The sequence below is a fragment of the Lepisosteus oculatus genome, chromosome 16 (assembly GCF_040954835.1).
Source record: "Lepisosteus oculatus isolate fLepOcu1 chromosome 16, fLepOcu1.hap2, whole genome shotgun sequence".
NCBI lineage: Eukaryota > Metazoa > Chordata > Actinopteri > Semionotiformes > Lepisosteidae > Lepisosteus > Lepisosteus oculatus.
Window position 1 is genome coordinate 3,952,809 of NC_090711.1, and position 18,651 is coordinate 3,971,459.

The 18,651-nt window shown below is 43.2% G+C and overlaps 1 protein-coding gene across 2 annotated transcripts in view; it reads right to left on the minus strand.

Moving 5' to 3' along the window:
* Positions 1–518: 518 nt before the first annotated feature.
* nol4lb (nucleolar protein 4-like b) overlaps positions 519–18,651 on the minus strand; it is a 113,728-nt gene continuing 95,595 nt past the window's right edge. For both annotated transcript variants that reach the window (XM_015365149.2, XM_015365150.2), the window contains 6 exons: positions 12,677–12,984; positions 10,164–10,349; positions 9,447–9,635; positions 8,390–8,509; positions 7,868–8,072; positions 519–7,662 (listed from right to left, as the gene is read on the minus strand). In XM_015365149.2, the coding sequence (XP_015220635.1) occupies positions 7,463–7,662; positions 7,868–8,072; positions 8,390–8,509; positions 9,447–9,635; positions 10,164–10,349; positions 12,677–12,984 (1,208 nt within the window). In that variant the 3' untranslated portion in view covers positions 519–7,462. The remainder of the gene's footprint in view (positions 7,663–7,867; positions 8,073–8,389; positions 8,510–9,446; positions 9,636–10,163; positions 10,350–12,676; positions 12,985–18,651) is intronic.

An 18,651-nucleotide genomic window follows, 5' to 3' on the forward strand; every position in this document is an offset into this window, starting at 1 on the left:
AATGCAATTTTAACTCTTACTATACTGGAAAGGAGCTTAGTATGTATGCAAATTCAGTAACTGAACATGAAAGAGGACACTGAACGTTCGTTAAGCTGTGCATGACAGGCCATGCTTACTATCAAGGTTACATGAGGCAATGGAGCGCCCTCTGGTGGCTACTGGCATTTTGAATGGCAATGCTTTTTATCACTGTCCCGTTTGAATGTGCTTTTGATGCTTTCTAGTGCACAGGCCATATGTACACTTAAAAAGTTAGTTGACTTCTGGGAAAAACCGACTCTGGTGAGTGTGTGCGAGTTTGTGTTTGTGTCTGTCTGCCCTGTGCTGGACTGTTGTCCTGTCCACAGTGTACCCTGCCTTGTGCCTGTTGCTTGTCCTGATAGGCTCCAGCTCCCCTGTGACTCTGAATTAGATTCAGCCTTTAGAAAATGGATGGACGGATATATCACACAAAATATGTAGCATGGCTGAGATCTGCTGTTCCGCTGTGACAAATGACAGCTCATTTCATGTCATTCTGTTTGAGATATAGCATACTGTTTTTATTAGTATAATCAGCATTGTGATATACAGCTCAGGAGAAATAGTTCCACAATGTTGTGTTCAGAAACCAGTGTGTACCTAGTGGTAACATCACGCTGAGGAAAAGCTTAATTTAAACTCATTGGTATTTCATTAACAAAAGTGATATGTAAGGTAAAGGAGAACTGCCCATGCTATTTTGCATTGAACAAACAGAAATAGATTTTTTCATCTTTTAGTTGCTTCACATATATATTTATCAACACTTTCTAAAGAATTAAAATATTTAGCCACATGTACTGGAAAAAAAATATCCACTGTTATATAACACAATAAATATAAAAAAACAGAATTTGATATAACTTTATATAGTAGCAAAGAGGGAAATCGACCATTTTAAATAAGACGTTTTTCAAAAGGACTCATGGGTCCCTCTTCTTCCTGAGGATTTTTTTACAGTGTTAGAACTATCCTGCTAGTGAATCCCAGTTTTATATTGGGATTGCAATGGCTTATAATTAAAAATTACATCTGTACATAGGTTTACCTGGGGTGTTACATTAAGACTCAACTTTCTTAACACAAACTGCAACAAAATATTGTCGATATCAGAGTAACAAGAGTTTGCTCAGTACAAAGAGCAGAGTATAGTAAGTACAAAATAAACTGTAAGTGTTGCTTGAGCCTTCATGTAAATCCCATGGGATGTGTCTCCCCAGGTAACAGCTGAGGAGCGGAAACGCCCAGGAAAAAAATTCCCACTTAAATATTTTTTTTAAACTTTGCGTTATGGTCGAGTTTTCCCTCCAAGTACAGGGGAATGGGAGAAAATTAAAACATGGGGAAGGGGGGAGAAATCGCAAAATCTGTACATGTAAACATCACACTTTCACTGAGTCCAAAATTAGGAGGAAAAATACAAAGTTTCACATTGGTATTAGGTACAAATAGAAAAGGAACTGAGCCCATCAGCTCCCAGGACATGAGAACAAACAAGGAAAAACTAAAAAATAAATCTAAAGCACCACCAAATTATAAAAAAGACTATGGTCAGAACCATATTGATTAGACTGTAGCTGTACACTACCCCTTTAGAAAAATAAAAAACAGAGGTAATATTTTGTCATTCTGAAATATACATCTGACCAAAGCAGATGCAATGTATAAGTTAGCAAAAAACCTTACAAGCAAAACCCAGAGTCTCCATATGGATGTTCAGACATCAGTGTTAATTGTATTAATGTTCGTAAGTATTAAACTTGGAATTTACAAATTCAGTTGCTGTAATTCCCCAGGCTCTACAGATCCAGCTTACAGTCCCATGTCCTGGGGTTGCCCATACCTTACTGATTTTCATTCTGCCTATCCTCTGAATCAAATCAATTTGAAACCTTTTAAACTTTTTCAGTTTAAAAAAAATGCAGACCTTGAAAGGAACGTTTGTTCACTTGTGGATTCAGTTGAGCTCAGTGCTCGGCTGGAACGAAAACCCTGTGTGTGTGTGTGTGTGTTTCCAGGATTAGGAACCCATGGAGATAGATTAGGGTCCCCAATCTGTCCCAATCAAGCTCACACACTAGCGGGCTTTTATTCCAGCTGAGCTTAATTACCTCATTTAAGCCTTACTTAAACTAATAAGTTGTTTAATGGGAATATTTGCCATTTTGTTTCTACTCAAAACTTTGCAATTTTACTTGGCGAACAAAATAGTCAAAAAGGCAACATTCTATATAAGCCAAAAGAGCTGATAACAAAAATTTCAGAATTTATCTTACTATTATTATTATTAATTAAGGGTTCAGGTTTGTAAGCGAGACTCAGCCAGAACGGAAACCAGCAAGTGACCAGGACTGGGAACTCCTGATCTAGACGACTGCTCAAGCATGCCACTTTGGAGACAAAGTTCGTAGCATTTCACATGCATGAGGCTTTAGAAGTAGCACTTTTAGAATCTCCCACCGTCAGCAAGTGACATCAGAGACTATTCACTGAAATTTAAATTTGCTATGAACAAGCATTAAAAAAACAAACCATTAAGCCTCAAAACTGACAACTGTGATACTCAGTTCTTGTCAGTGCATTAGTATTAAAGGAAAATGAATTTAAGGCGTTAATTTCTACCCTTAGGTTGTGCAGTAATTGATGCTGGTAAGGTTGATTGCTAATTGTTCTGTCTTGTTTGGAATGTTTACACTCTCAGAAAAATGTCTTTTGTGACTTTTCATCATTGTAGAAACTTTAAAAAGACCACTTGCACCAAAAAAAGAAAAGCCCATCAACAGCAAGCTAGCTGTGTTTCACTGCCTGTTCACGTAGTACAGTAAGAATGCTTCAGTTATGGCTAAAAATACTTTTGTGGTCTCCAAGACTCACTGTATACAATAGCTGCACACACAAAAAAAAAGGAATGGAAATCAAACAATGAACAAGAAACACCTTTCCAAAGAAGGGGATAAGATTGTCTTTTGCCTAATTTTTTTCTTTTTAAAGTTTCTTTTAAAATTGCTATTAAGGGAAACATAAGAAGCAAACACTAGGGGGAGTTATTTTGCAACAGCCTGTACACCATATAATCTTCATAGTCCTTCCACAGAAACCTGATGGTCTATATTACATATGCATATCTCTATCTAGCCTACATATTAAAAAAAGCAAGTCATTTTGCCAGAGAGGACATATTTTCTTTCTCCCCGGGAGGTGACATGGATTCAGGATTGAGGTTAAAATTCAGCAGCGCTCATTAAAGAATTTCCAACTGATAGATGCAGCGTTTTCCACATGGAGACAAGCTGGTGCAGCAGGACACTGAGAGGCAGGCTGGTCGCTGTCTTGATTTTTTTTGGACCCTTGTAGAACCTGTTTTGGCACGTGGCTTGAGACTGAGCTAACAAAAAGAAGACAAGCCAGTTGTTGGCATGTGGCTGTTATGAGATGGCATGTGTACGTTTTTCATCCTACCATCCTACGGTTTTCCAGCAAGGAAAGGCCGATCTCAATTCATTTCAGATTGCTGCTTTGTCGGATGAGCACTTACGCTACATCTGACCAACCGAGTCGAAAGGGAAAGGCACAAGCCAGTTAAGAAGGTGATGTGCAGACGGGAAATGTAAGTGGTCCTAATGGCACGGGCGATTCTGACATGAAAGTGCTCTAGACAGATCAGGCTGACTAGATAAAGGTTTGAACTTTAATAGTCAGTTCAGTATGATATGGTTAATGATGCCCCCATTAGCACTGCCCTGTGCTATACTGTTAATAAATTTTGCTTGCTTGTTGTCCAGATGGTGACAGCACTTGCTGGTTTGTACTATTAGCACATGGACTGATAATCTACATAATTCATACAGAATATGAAACCTATATCCATTTTGTTTCATTGCATTGACTGTCTCATGCTGTTTGAATACATCAGGTGGAAAAGCATTGAATGCAAAATAAATTATTGCTTAATCAGGAGGTTAATGGTACGTAGTACACAAGTTGATGAAAACTTAATTTCATATGGGATTTTCTTGGACTGGCCAGGATTTTAAATGAGTTTAGTTTTGTCAGGGCCAGTTTGAACATGCCAGACATGCAGTCCTCTCTTTCAGCTGTGTGTCTGTGGGTTGTGGCAAAGAGCTTAGCTAGCTGTTCCTTCTGCCCAGGAGACAACTCTGAATGCAGATCTACAGAGCCACATCGCTGGAGAACAGCACCGGCACAAAGGTAACACGCATCTAGAAGATCCTTTCCCAAATCAAGGATAGCTTTAGTAAATATGAGTCTTGTCAAATGCAAAACAAATTAAGTGAAGTCAAAATCAGTAATGACCACTCATGATGTTGTCTCATCACCTTTCAGTTTTGGCTTGAAAGCAGGTCTCTTACAAACATCCTTCCAGGAACCCTCACAAGCCTAATAAATACAGGAAATCCCTGGCCTTGTCCAAGAACAACACTTGGTTCTCCTCACCCAGCACTGAACTAGACATACTGTTATTTTCTTGAAGGGCCCATTCTTATTTTGTTTTTCACATTAAACTAGAAAATATGGCAAAGATTGAGAAACTGAAAATATTCTTTAAAATGAGGCAAATACGTGAGGGATGATTTTTGCTACTGTGGGGGTCTAACCATGACCTTTGCACAATGAATCAGTTTTTCTCTTGCCGTAGCAAGTACACCTGCATTGCCAATAAAGAAACCACGCCCATTTCCAAGTCATTTGATCCAGTAAAATACAGAGACTCACACAGCAGTGCAATTCCCACACAGAACACTTTTTTTCTGGCTGTGATTGAGCCTGGGCGCTTCCATAGCATGACAGTTAAAATCAACTTAAACACCTGCTCCTCTCTCCTGAGCTCAGCTCTAGTACTGAGCATCTTTCCTTCTTCAACGGCAACTTCCACAAATGGCTTTTGAGTCAAAGACTTTTCCCCAACGAAAGCTTCTGCGATATTTATAGGCAGCCTCACGCTATTTAACACTACAGTCTCCCATTCTGTAAGCAATCGGATATAGTTTGATTATCATCTGCATTATCTCAATACAATAACTTTCACCAGTGCAAAAATCAGCCTTGAAGCAGGCTCTGGTACTGAGAACAGGTTTTATACATAAAATCTTCAACAACAGCACAGGCTTGCTTTGTCAAATGTGCAAAAGGGAATATAATACAGTGACATAAAAGAGCACAGATGTGTTGCCTTTTGTTGCGACCCCTGTTTTTTTGTCTTCAGTGGCACTAGTTTACACCCACTGATTCGTGCCGAGGTCCGGTTTCACACGGGGGGAGCTGTACTGCGCCGGGAGGGGAAGCAGCCGGAGACTGTAGCCGTGCCGGGGAAAACAACACGAGCCGGCGCGGGGCAGCGAGCGGAGAGCAGCCCGTAACCCAGTATGGCACGGTCCAGTAGTGCACCTACGCAAAGTGAACGGATCGAAGGTGTTTAACGATGGCAAACGGTTTGGGTGTTGCAGCTGTTAAAGGAGTCCCGAGAGCAGCCCTGAGTCCCCGGATGCCCATCGGCACTCTGTCTCTGAGAGTCTCTAGGCTCTTGGTCCCTGTGCATTCAGATGCTTGACATTCGGCTGCAAGTTCCCCCCAAAAAAATCACGAATCTCAAAAACAAACAAACAAACAAACAAACAAACAAAAGGAGCGATAACCACAGTGCAGAGCAGTGAAAGATGTCAGGAGGGATTTTGTTTTTGCGAAGACAGAAGAGCATTGTTGCTGAGGTCCTCTCGTTGTGCAGGAGGCTGTAGTCTTGGGTTGAGGTTACAGGTCTGTGGCAAACATCAGGTCCATAGCAGCAAAATGGATTAATGGCCATCTTAGAACAAGACAAGAAATTCTTCCCCAAATGTCCAGAATATAACCCATCTTGTGCAACAACAAGATGGGCGTTTCGGGATGAAACTGCAGCCCCTCGAAGTTGCACATATGTGTTTGTGTGTCTGTGTGTCTATATTGTCTTCCAAACACTCTACAGGTGGCACTGCGAGTCGTGAGCCACTCAGGGGTGAGAACGCCCTTTGCACAGAGTTTAGAAGACCAGGGTTCAGCTGTACCAGTCAGACTGGTCTGAAATGGGAAACCAAGCTGTCAGGCAGGAGATACCACAAATATACCTCAGTCACCTGCTGAAACTTCCATCCTGAGCAGGTACATAGTTTTAGATCAATTCCTAAATCATAATGTTCTGTTTTAGAACCTGTTCCATCCAGTCCTTTTGTTTAATCTTAATGGAAATTAAAGGATGTGTAATTGCAGAGAATACATGTACAAAAGAAATTTCCTTTTTTTTCTCAAATTTGCCGAAAGCAGTGAATACATACACAGTGACGATATGTAAAACTGCTTTGGTAAAATCCCAATTTTTAAGATCTATTGTACTGATTATCAAATCAAACAGTTTGGTGTTACTGGAACCCTTAAGAAGGTGGGCTGTTTATTCTTTTGTTTTTCTGTTCTGAGTCAACAGAAAACTGGTATATGAGCGAATATATATCTGAGGTATTTCCATGTGATAAAATGGTGTTCCATATGCATAAGTTTTGTTACTCCTTAAATGAAGTCTTTATTACTTGGTGGGGAATGTGAGGTCTGAGTAAGGGGAAAGTGCTTAAAAATACACAGAGCGCATATTTACAGCTTGTTGCAAGTTTTTTTTCTCTCTTTGTCCTTTCTTTTTGCCTCTATCCAAAGTTTCTTAAACGTTTAGTGCTATCTTTAAGATAGGTCACACCTTTCGTAGCTTAGGGAAAAACTGCTAAACTGGCATTGAAAATGTTTTTTTTTCTTGAAATAAAGTTTCGTTGATGTTAGAAAGGTCTGTCTTTGGGGTATTTGGTTAAACTTCAAAAGGGTTTATTCAATCTCGCTTCCAGTGGGGTAACACACTGTGGTCTCTGTAGCACCAAAAGACCCCCAAAGACACCAAAAAGAAGCTAACGACTGCTGAGAAGCGCCCCTTCTGGTAAATAATGAGCCATCAGGCAAAAAATACCAGCATCCGTTTCAAATGAAAGTGAACCAGTCAGCAAGCACAGCTACTGTCCCTCAGAGAGCTTGTGTTTAGAAATGCTCCATAGGTAGATATATCTCAGCTCGTGGGAGAGAAATGGGAAGAAAGGATCCATCCTCTCGCAGACAGGGCAACTTCCTCTTTCAGAGGGCTGCGAGTGGCCCTGGAGGTGATTTCAGCCATGGTGCTCTCTTTCTCTCTCCGCTGGAGCCTCCCTGGACAGGCAGGGAGGGGTCCCACACCTGGGCCACAGAAAGAAAGAGGAGGCACATCGACCAGAGGAGTTTTGGGGGGGTCTGGGATTGGGGGCTCGGGGAGAGCTGTGTGTTTGTGTGTGTATGTGTGTGTGTGTGGGGGGGGGCTAGGTCCAGTATAAACTCAATCCTGGGCCTTTCCCTCAGGGAGAGATGGGGCCGGAGAGGTTCAATTCTGCTGTAAAATGAGGTTTTCCAGTTCGTCGGCGGAGCGCAGCAGGAAGGCGGCAGATTCCCGGTACCCCGCGATCAGCTGCCGCACTGCGTTGATCTCCGTGGGGCTGAGCTGGGCCGAGGGGACGCCCCGACTGTTTGTGCTGGACGACGATGAGTTTGACGCCAAGGACTTCATGCTGAGGTCAGTGGGACCTAGACAATGGGGAAAAAACCACCGCGTCAGCACACTGTAACGGGGAGCCCAGTGGAAGAATGCAACTTCTGCAGACAACAGGACGAGGGGGCAGTTATTTCCAGTTCTGTAAAGTAGATAGACAAGAGACTAGCCTGGCAGAAGCCGGGTGAAAGCTGTGTAAGTGGTATCTGATCAAGATTAAAATAAGGTAGGGGCCCTTACCGTTGCTCTGAGGAGTGCCCGTTGTTAGGGAGACTGGGTGTTGCAGGCTGGCTCCCAGACCCCCGTAACCACGGTAACTGTAGTTGAGGCCGCCGTTGATGTAGATCTGGTCCTGCGAGTAGGCTGAGGCAGCCAGCGAGTAGGCGGAGGGCGCAAGAGTGGCGGGCTCCCGGGCGCTCTGCTTTTCTAGTGCAATCTGTTCATCCTGCAGAGAGGGACAGGGTTATCATCAATCGCCCCCCCACAGCCCTGACAGCTAACTGTCTTCACAGCACATAGCTCCACAGATCAGCGGGAACACGCCTCTTCAGATGTTACATTTACATGGCAGGGGCCTCCAAATGGTCCTCGTGCACCTGTTCTAGAAGGTGCACGCACGTATGACCGTACAAGGAAGCGGAGCACCAACACCGCACCGATAAAAGGAACAGGAGCCTGCGCGTCAAAAGAAAATAAGCCTCCGGGTTTCGGGGTTCCTGCGCTCGAGAGCGCCTCGTGACCCGCCCGTGTTTCTGCACTCACGTGTGCCTGGTACACATCCAGCCGCATCCTCTTGGCAGCCTTGCGGGTCTCGCTCTCGCAGGCCGCAGCCAGGATGTTCTCGGCCATCGCTGAGGTCAGGTGTGGGGGGGTGGGCCGCGTCTGGAACGGGACCGAAGATCTGTGGTTAGCCAGTTTCTCACATGAGGGCCGTCCGGCACCTCTCTCTGCCACGGGACCTCAACCACGCGGGGCCCCCGGCGCACCGTCTAATAACTTTTCCTCTCCAACTTTTATTTAAGGGTTCCGAGAAATTGAGTGAGAAATGAGTTACGGGCATCTAGACTTCTTTTTGACCCTAAAGGCCCAGAGAGAGACAGATTTCAAATGAACAGTTCTGGCATGCTGGTTTTACATCTTCAAGGCCCTTTAAGTTTAATGGTACTGGAAGTACTGGCTATATAAATGGAAACTGAAAAGGTAAAATGCACCTTTAAAGTAAAAACATGTGGTGGTAAAGATACCACCGTATAGGAATTACACAATAATCTGTCCTCTGGCTTCATTTCCACATTCCACTTCAGTCTCCCATCTGTTCCAGGAGGGGGAAAAACGAGTCACCAGCTCACCCCCTTTGTCAAAAGGGCTATTATTGAGGCCTGCTCCTTAAAATGAAATTGACCACGATCCAGCTACACCCCACAAGAAATATTTGAACTTGAAATTATTAAATGTTAAATTTGAGCGCGAAACGATGCAGGTTTAACATAGTAACAATTATCCGCAATTAGTTCAGAAAATGACATTTTTATTTAGGCATGGATGAAAAGTGCTTTCTAAATGTGAGGAATTATTATAAATTAAAAATGTTATTATAGAGCCGTTAGCATATTTAGAACTAATTCTTTATAAAATTTCCTCATTTTAGGAGCTAATGCTCATGACATTTTGCTTTAATTGAACAGATAAATAAGATAACAGCCAGGAACACTGCAGCTGAAACTTTTTTTTACATAGACCATCTTTTCACATTTTCAGGGTGTCCTCAGGGCACTGTGCTGCAGGGTTGGTGTAAGAGGAAGAGACCGTCACGCCTTACCTCCATGCCATTCTTCTTCATCCTCCGGCACGACTTGAGGTATGTGCGGATGCGTTTGCGGGCGCGCTCCTGGAATTCGGGGAACTGCCGGCTGCAGGACTCGATGATGGCCTGGATCTTCTCTTTCGGCTGCTTGGAGATGGGCACCATCCGGTCCAGGTTTTCATCCACAAAGAGACGCACAAACATCTGAGAGCATGGGACAAGCAGAGCTGCCGTTACTGAGTGAGCGCCCAGCAGCGGAGAGAGGCAGCTACGGACAGAGACGCAGGTCACGTGCCGCCACAGGAGGGCACAATGAGCAGACATCTTAACAGCATTGTAGAGACAGGCTGAGCTAATGATGTATGCATGGGACTTTATTTCCACAGTAATGGAGTGATGTACCGCAGCTATTAAACTATGTCAAGTGCAAGGTCTAATGTTAAAAGACAATTACATCTTATGCCTGTTAAAGACAAAGCAAGGACAGTAGCAAAGGGAAAGTGCTGTCAACACACACCTCTTAAAGACAGCTTTTGGGGAGCAGAATGACTCAGAACAGGAGAAAATATGAAACTGCTCCACTCCAGCGCACACCAAGGTTAGTTCCTTAAACCCAAACAATTCGCAACAGGAGCCTGCATGATCCTCACGGTATTCCGATTGGCCTGTGCCCGACTTCCAAGGCAATGCCGAGGCGCAGCCCGCGGGGGCCGAGGCCGCGAGGGGTCTTACGTTGAAAGCCTTTAGCCGCTCGGGGTCCATCCCCTCCGAGTCGTTGATCTTGTCGCTGTCCTCGTGGTCGTCATGATCGTCGTCGTCGTCGTCCGCGGTGTGTGCTCGGCTCATCGACAGGTCCTCCGGACACACGCTCACCTCCGTCTTCCCCGAGTCGTAACTCCCTGAGCTGTACTGAGGAGACTGCCCACGGGGAGCGAGACAGTGAGAGACAGCTTTCTCCACAACGGCAAAAGAAGTCATTTAAATTGTACAGCCAGGTTTCCATGGAGCCCCCGATAGGCTGTAGAGGAGGCAAGAGATTTCCAAGGACATGACTTATTGTCGGTGGCTTGTTCAATATCCACAAATTGAAAGGCGACTTTTTTGTATCAAAATGCTCTTACTATTCTTACCTTCCTTTTAAAAACTCGTATAGAGCTATAACATTTCCAATCCATCATGAAATACGGGGAGCAGCTCAGCCACAAGGACAGAATATTCTTTTGAAAGCCAGCTCCTTTTTGTTTCAGTGTAAATCAAGAGTGACAGATCTTTCATCTTTTGAAACCCCTCAGATATTTTTTTTTTCATGGTTTTCTGCGTGGACACGAGAGTCCGTAATTGGATTTAGTGGAAACACGTAAGTCTAGACAACTTGTTTCCTATAGAAATAATCCAGAAAAACACACTTTTGTCTGCTATTTCTGGATGAAAATTTAAAAATAAAATGTTGAATAATGTTGACCAGCATATAGTTAGCAGTAATGCCTCGAGTAACCAATTCAAGAGATATCTTTAGTATTCTGATGGCCGGTAACGCAAAGAAAAATATTATTAAACCAAATCTTTCACACAGTTAATTAAATGAAAACCTGTAATTAAAATAATAACAGAAAATCTGTTTCAGTATTTTACTGAAAGAGGTAGGAGCACCTTGTACCATAACATGAAAGAGGCACGACTTTTTGTCAGAAGCATTTTATACCCTGGAAAATCAGCAGGGGGAGACAGGGTGGGCAGCGGCAGCTCTCCTTGAAATTTTGTGCAGTGAGCAATTTAAAAAAGGCCCTTGTTTACTGAAGGTGGATCTCTCTGGCTCGCCACTGTAGAAAGCAGAGGAACAGACATGCCTCCCAGCTGTGCTCCAACACAAGAGGCTCCATCACAATGTTCTGGTGCATTGTGGGGGTTTTCTTTTTGTCAGTTTGATACATATTGTGGTGACAAAGGGGCAACAAATATAAAGGGGAATGAGCTGTCAAACCCATAATATACTTCATTGTTAAATAGAAAATAACCCTTTTTTTTCTTTACTCATCCAATAATACCAAGGTTGCGTGAAATGCATTCCTTCTCATTTAATCAGCTATTTTCTGTTTGCTAGGCATTTCACAATAGTGCCATGGACACACAAAAAATTCCCTGTTGCTGGAGATTATACAGAGAAAACGTTTGTTTCAAACCCCTCTTAAATGTGCCTCATTTGAAAGATTTTTCGCAGCACCAAAGGCAGACCTGAGGAGAAGAGATGAGCCAGGGTAAAGTTTTAAGCAAAAAAAAAAACCATGCTGGGCAAGAATTAGGCTGCATCTCCATCCCGCACGACTGTGGATTGACTATGTGCCTCTCACAGGCCTTTTCAGTCTCTCACAATTCAGTGGTTACATGATGGCCTGTCAGCAAATCCCTGATCGAGACATTTAAGACCGGGAGGAATTATTACCAATAATGTGGTCGTACATTATGTTGTACCTTCCGCACTAAAAAGGAGGACCTGACCTTTGTGATCGCGGTCTCTGAGCGTACTCCCGGAGCTGGGGCGGTCTCCAGGCGGCTGTGCCTCTCTCACGCTGGTACTGCTTTGACCTTCGCAGTCAAACATTAACTTCCCTGAGATGCGGTTTTTCCACACCCCAGCTCCCACCCTGGACCTGGGAAATGTTGACATTTCCCACTTCAGCACGAGAGGAAACCAAGCAGGGGCTGTGTGGCTTTCAGCAAAGGTTTGTCACAAGGGACACCCAGGTTTACATCCAAAGAAACACCATCATGTTCTATTATTTCGCTTTGTTTCGCAAAATGGCTGTTGGATATGCCGATTGGTTAGCACACGCTGTGTGAGTCCGATCTCGATTTGACCAAGAGCATCACCAACTGAAAGGTACTGCGTGTGTTGCAGTTTCCTCTTGTACTATGGAGACCAGTGAAGGGAGAGCACTAGGACCCAGTTAGATCCTATAAAGACAGCAGGCTGTTAGTTTGGCAAGGTAGGGAAGAGATTTCTGTGTCTTAATTAGCCGTGCTAATTATCTTCAGAAAAGGTCCTGTGCAACCATGCTAATGAGTTAAACCATAAATGAGTAAAATAAAACACGCAACCTGCTGTCTCTGCTGTGCAAGACCTCACGGGGAATTTCTGTGCTACGTTCAGGCAAACGCATTGCGACTGGAGGCGCACAACCAAGGCAAAAGTCAACCCCGGGATAAAGGCAGGGCTGCTGCACGGCGTTGGGGCTGTTTGTGTCTACCTTGTTGCCGTAGTCCAGCCGGAGCTCTGCGGGCGCGGCTTTGCCGGCGTACTTGCTGCGGCCCCGCAAGCCGTCGGGCGCGTCCGGCTGGAAGGGACAGAGGAGCGGTCCCGGCGGGAGCCGCTCGCTCAGGTTGACGGGCTGGTCCTCGGAGGAGGAGGAGGAGGAGGTGGTGCTGAAGTCCAGCGGCGCCGGCGCGCCGTTGCCGTTCACCTCGTTGTAAGAGGCGCTGTCGGCGGCGCTGCCCGGGACCGGCGGGTTGAGGGTCGGTAGGCCGTTCCCACTGCCGCTCTCAGAGGAGGAGTCGTCTGAAACACACCGGGCACCACGGTCAACGGGACACGCAGAACAGGACGGGTATCCGGAATAGGACCATAAAAAAAGATGCCAAGTACAAATAAAAACCGATCCCTTGCAACTTTTCAATATGCAACATGCATACAGTAACAGAAGGTCAAGACCGTACAATAATCGTGCCTGACATTTAACAGATGGCTCACAGTGTTGCAATAAAGAGTCGAGGGGTGGTGGTGGGGGGGTTTGCTTAAAAGACATGAGGCTACTTCTGAGCAGGCCACTCTCAGAACTCACGGATTCCCAATGTATGTCAAAGGCTTCTCCACTTTCATCCAATCTGATTATAAAATCGCTGCCCTCCCCCCCCACCGACACCTCCGTCTTGCAAACACGCACAGTTTGCTCAGTCGTGCCTGTGGGAGTGCAGGTGCTCCTTTTGTTAGCCTGGTTTTCTTCTGTTGTGTGGGAGCAGAAAGGTGACTGAGATGCATTAGTTATGAGCCTGCAGGGAAAAGAAGCCAGTTTTCCTTCCACCAGGGATCGCTAAAAGCCCTGCCCCTTAGTCCTCTCTACATTGGCATAAGCTATGGAAAAAGAAGTAATACTTTATGGCATACCATAATACTGAATACTTTTTAAAAAAAATCATATGACTTTGTTTTTAGACCAAATCAGCGCACAAAGTAAGGCATAGGAAGAGCTTGTTGGGCTGAGGGAGATTCACAGAGAAAGTCATGCAGAAGAGCATGCGTACAGTACAAACTGTAAGATGCCGGATACAATGGGCAGACTGGGAGGGAGAAGACACGCCATTATGTAGCAAAAGGCCAGGATGTCTGTGAGGTGCAGTCAAAAATCCAAAAATCTGACATCATGCTTGCACAACATTGTACATGACCAAACGAGCCAAACTAGAAACATTGTGAATGGCAACAAAGAAAATCTGTGCTTTCTTGCACTTGACAAAAGACCTGGGTATCAACCTTAGACAGGCAGATTAGACTGAAACAACAGTGCAGAATCAAGTGCTTCTGAGTGGTCTGTCACCAATAGGTAGTTCCCTATTGCTGATATGCAATGCTTTGTTCTCAGGCAGGGGTGTGAAAACCTTCACGTATACGTCTGTAAATCAGTTATGGATGCAGCTAGCCTGTATAGCCATAAAAAAAGCCTGTTTCAGAGGCAAGAAAAAAGGTTAAAAAAAAGAAAATGTTTGCAAGAAAGTATGCTGGTTTAGCAGATGGACTAAAATAACATTTGTTTTGAGATGCTTATGAAAACGGCTTTAAAATATTTCAATATTGTTCTTGCTTTCCTGCTGTGCCTCAGGGTGCTGTATGTTTTACTTTCAGAGTAAATAAATCTGTACAATGGGGAAAAGGATGACAAAAATGAGACTCCAATCATCAGACAGCAAAAGCTAAACTACTTCAAAGAGTTCACTGAACTGTTAAAAGATTTACGCTGTGAGAGCTGGCCTTCTGCAGGAGCTGTTGCTCTGCATTAGTTTATTAAGTGGATACATTTTGGAGGAAATCCAGCTGTCAGCAATGGGATGTGGTGCCTGCTGTACTGATTACTGTATCCAAGTGAGAGACCAGGTAAATACCTGCTCTCAATCGTACACAGCTTCACGAAATAAGCCTCAGGAAATAAGTAAAACAAAAGAGAAATAAGTGTTCAACCTGTCAAGGATGAGAAATTACATAACACTTATAATTGTCTAGATCTTATCTAAAAGATGCAAAGTATAACTTAGTCACAAATTTTAAGGACCTGTTTTACAATCTGTGGATTTCACAATGCTTAAATACCATATTGCAAGGACTGGCCCTGGGAGACCAGTGTCCCTTCTAGTTTTTCTTCCAGTCAGGTTCTTAATCACAGGCTAATTGGTTTTAATTTTCTATTTGGGGCAGATTAGTCAATTTAAATCATAAATTAAAATCTCAGTGATTTAAAGCTCTTAAATCACTGAATGGGAGTTGTAATTGCTATCAATTCTATACCAGGTTCCTGAGTTTCAAACTCCCCTCATTCAGAGTTTAACCTTAAATAGAATCAAATGGATTTCTGATCACATTTCAAAGACATGATGGGAGTGACTGACAGACGGTCTTTCCCAAGGGTAAGTTCATCAGAACATGATCACCTATGAATAATTGTTTAGTTAGAGATATGGGTAAGTACAATATGGAGAGGTTGCTTAAAGTTTTGCATGCTGAAGTTGTTGCAAACAATACACTTGAATTTGGGTATTTGTAAAACTCTGGCTTGAATGAAAGTACAAATAAACTACAAGCCAAAGCAAGCAGATGAATTAACGACATACTGAAAGGTAACACTGGTGATCCAGAGGTCATTCAGAATGAAAACCAGCATACACCCCAGAGGCAGGACTGGGATCCAGTGCTAAACTGTAGAGTTTTAGAAAAACACTGATGGTGGCCCCATAGGGTCTAGGAAATGCCGGTGCCCCTAAGAATGAATCATCCTTCATCGTGGAGCTTGCAGGCTCACACATTCGCCTCCATGCATTATGTTTTCTTGTCAAGGAGCTCAAGCCTTTTCAGAGTAGCCTTGACAAAGCTGAGCTCAGAGAAAAGCCAGCTAGGCAAATTTTCACCACCACCACTCCTCCCTCGATCTCACCTAGAGACTAATGGATCTGCTCTCTTCACCATCCATCAATATGTGGCGCGTACCTCAACTTAAAGAGAGGCAGCTACTAAATAAGTGATCACTTACTCCATTGCTTTGCCGTATACAGCTGTTGATGGATGGTAGTGTTCTTCTTCCTTGGTCTGTCCCTCCCCCCAGCTCCCCCCTCGCCACACATGGACCAGTGAATAGTGAACAGAACTCAATGTGTATGTTGTACTTTCAGCTCAGTGGCTGCTTGTCACTTGGTAGAGAGCTGCGAGAACACGTTTTCAATTATCTTGCTTTCTTTATACTGTACATGGGCTGTAACCGGACGACAGAATCACTGATTTTATTTATAAGGGTAAGTGCCAACTGTGCACACTTACATCCTTTTCCTGGCTTCATAACAATAAGAGAATTCCTGAAATATGAAGACAATGGGGACTCTTGCATGTGGTCTTTAAGCATGCAGTGTATTAGTACATAATATCAAAGGCACAACTGTGTTTTCAAGGCATTTTGTCTTGCTGATTCTAGTCTGTTCTGACTAAAGATGTCTTATGAGGAGCAACAATGCGATCATTTCATATTTTCTTTTCCTTCTGCTTACTTTCAAATTAATTGCAGGTTCCTCTGTAAAAAATGTATGCACAAAAGCTGCCATGGTTCTTGAAGAAAATACAAAAAAGCAACTTAATTGAGACACCTAGGTGGAGTTAACAACATTCCTACTTAATTAGACATTCTCCTAAAGCACAGTGAAGTTAACACAAAAAATTAATTACCACAGCAAATAAAGTGCACAGAAACACACAGCAACAAGTATTTGATGCCAAAAAACGTAATTAAGCCCTACTTTATTGCTATAATTCTGTTTACTGAACATACAGAACAGCTGAAATATTTAAATTAAAGTCTAAAGCTGTTTTTCTGAACACAATAATCATAAAGGGGATTGCGAGTTGAAATAAAAAAACTATTACTGATCCTTCTGGAAGTTTGCAATTGCTCTCTTTCATCTGCTGTCTCTCCACACACATGATGTGAGGTTCCGTATTTCTTTACGCTCTCTGCAAGTGATGTTTGGCTTGTCCATTGACATATTTTCTACTCGACATGCAGCCCTATTTTAATTTTAATCCAGCTGCTATTCAGTTTTTCAGCATACAAGCAAGTAAAACAAGCCCACTGATATTTACCTATCAAACTTTGGGTTTCTATCAAACCTACTACAAACTGAAGCTCTTGCATTTTTAATAAACCAAAACTGGTCTCAGCCAAAGCACTGCCTTAAAACGGTCATTAGATTAGATTAGGCAAATCCCATTTAGCTAGCAACTCTATCATTCTCTGAAACCATGGTCTCATTCATATACTGTAGCTTCATTTTACCAGTTATCTGATTAAAACAGGAACTAAGAGAATTATTCTCTTGCCCTTAGCAGAGCCAAACTGGGGGGAATCGGATCACTAAAAATCTTTGATCCGATTTCCCCCTGTGAAAGGCAGTCACAGTTTTGGCACCAGAAAAGAACTGGGAATGCAATGTGCGAAAGAGTTGGTGAATTCAGGGACCGTTCAATCTTTCCTTTGTAATGGGTTTATTATACGTGCAGCTGTTGATGTGTTTTTAAAGATTACTCTTAAAATCACAGGACCAGCTCAACACCCGATTAAAATACATCCACAGTGGACAGAACCAGCTTAAACCCTGTCCAGACCAGATGACATTATCATATTGCTCTAGCGCAGAATCTGTTTTGTATAAATATGAATTTACACACAAATATTATCTAAATTGTACCTCTCTGTGTAAATGTGTAAAATGTAATATTTAAAACAAATATTTAATATAGGATTTTGTAATCTAGTATCAAACATATGAACATTTAAACTCTCCAGGAAAAAACATCCTGCCAGCCAGGGTTGGATAGCATAGTCAAAGGGTTAATCTAGAGGGATTCGAAAACATGAGGGCCGTGGGGGCAGTCCTGGAAAGAGTCAGGAACTGCACCAGCACACAGAACGCAGGATCACTCTGTTTGCCAGGGAGCCAGCCGCGTCTCCCATGCCTGGACTGCTGCAGCAGAGGAAGCTCGTCTTCGTGCCAGTGAGGAAGCCAGGCAGAGCGTGGGTCACAGAGCCAGCCGCCCATCCGAGGGCAGCGGCGTATTTATTAGAGTATAAAAAGTATTCATGCGCACACAGTAAAGCCAGCCTAATTCCTGCCAGCTTCTACACTAATCCCCCTCAGGAAGCCCACACTGGTCTACAGGGGATCAGCGGCTAACCCCACAAGAATTCCTTAAAGGTGCAGCAGCCAGTTTTTCTCACATGATCAGTAGCCCCTGTGGAACACACCACATTAGCAGCGCTCTTAACAGCATCATCGTTCTAAAACAAATAATGCCAGACGTTGGAAGACAAGGATCAGCACTAGGATCCAAAGACCTGGAGATTAACTGGTTTGATCTCCAGTCATGTAGGGTGTAACATCCTCTATATAAATTCTTAACTAGGAATTCAGTGAGAATATAGTTCAATTGTATCTTAGCAACACAATTTTTCTTTTCATAAAATGCATTAACACGCAAAGTAAATTGAATCAAAATGTTATCGAAAGATACTCTCAAGTCATTCACAATTGTGGCGCTTGTTTTCTGTGGGTCACTCCTCTTGTTTTCCACCACAGATCAGCAGAGTTTCAGTAGGAGATGAACCATTTGTAGGGTTGCTTTCTCCAGGTCTAAATCCAATAAGCGCATCCTGGGAAATCAACACCTCTTTTATAGAAGACCAGTGTCTCTTCCACTTGCAAGAGTAGTCTGTTTTAATAAGATAATTATAAAAGATCACATTGAGTTTCTCAGCCTAAAGCAGTGCTCCTTTAAGTGTCTTCTATATATGAATTAGCCCACATATTTTAGAACGGATTACTCCAGTAATAAACATTGAGATTCTCTATTGTTACATGTTTGCTGCACTGCGTAAATACTGCACATTTAAATCACCTACATAGAGCTACATTGATG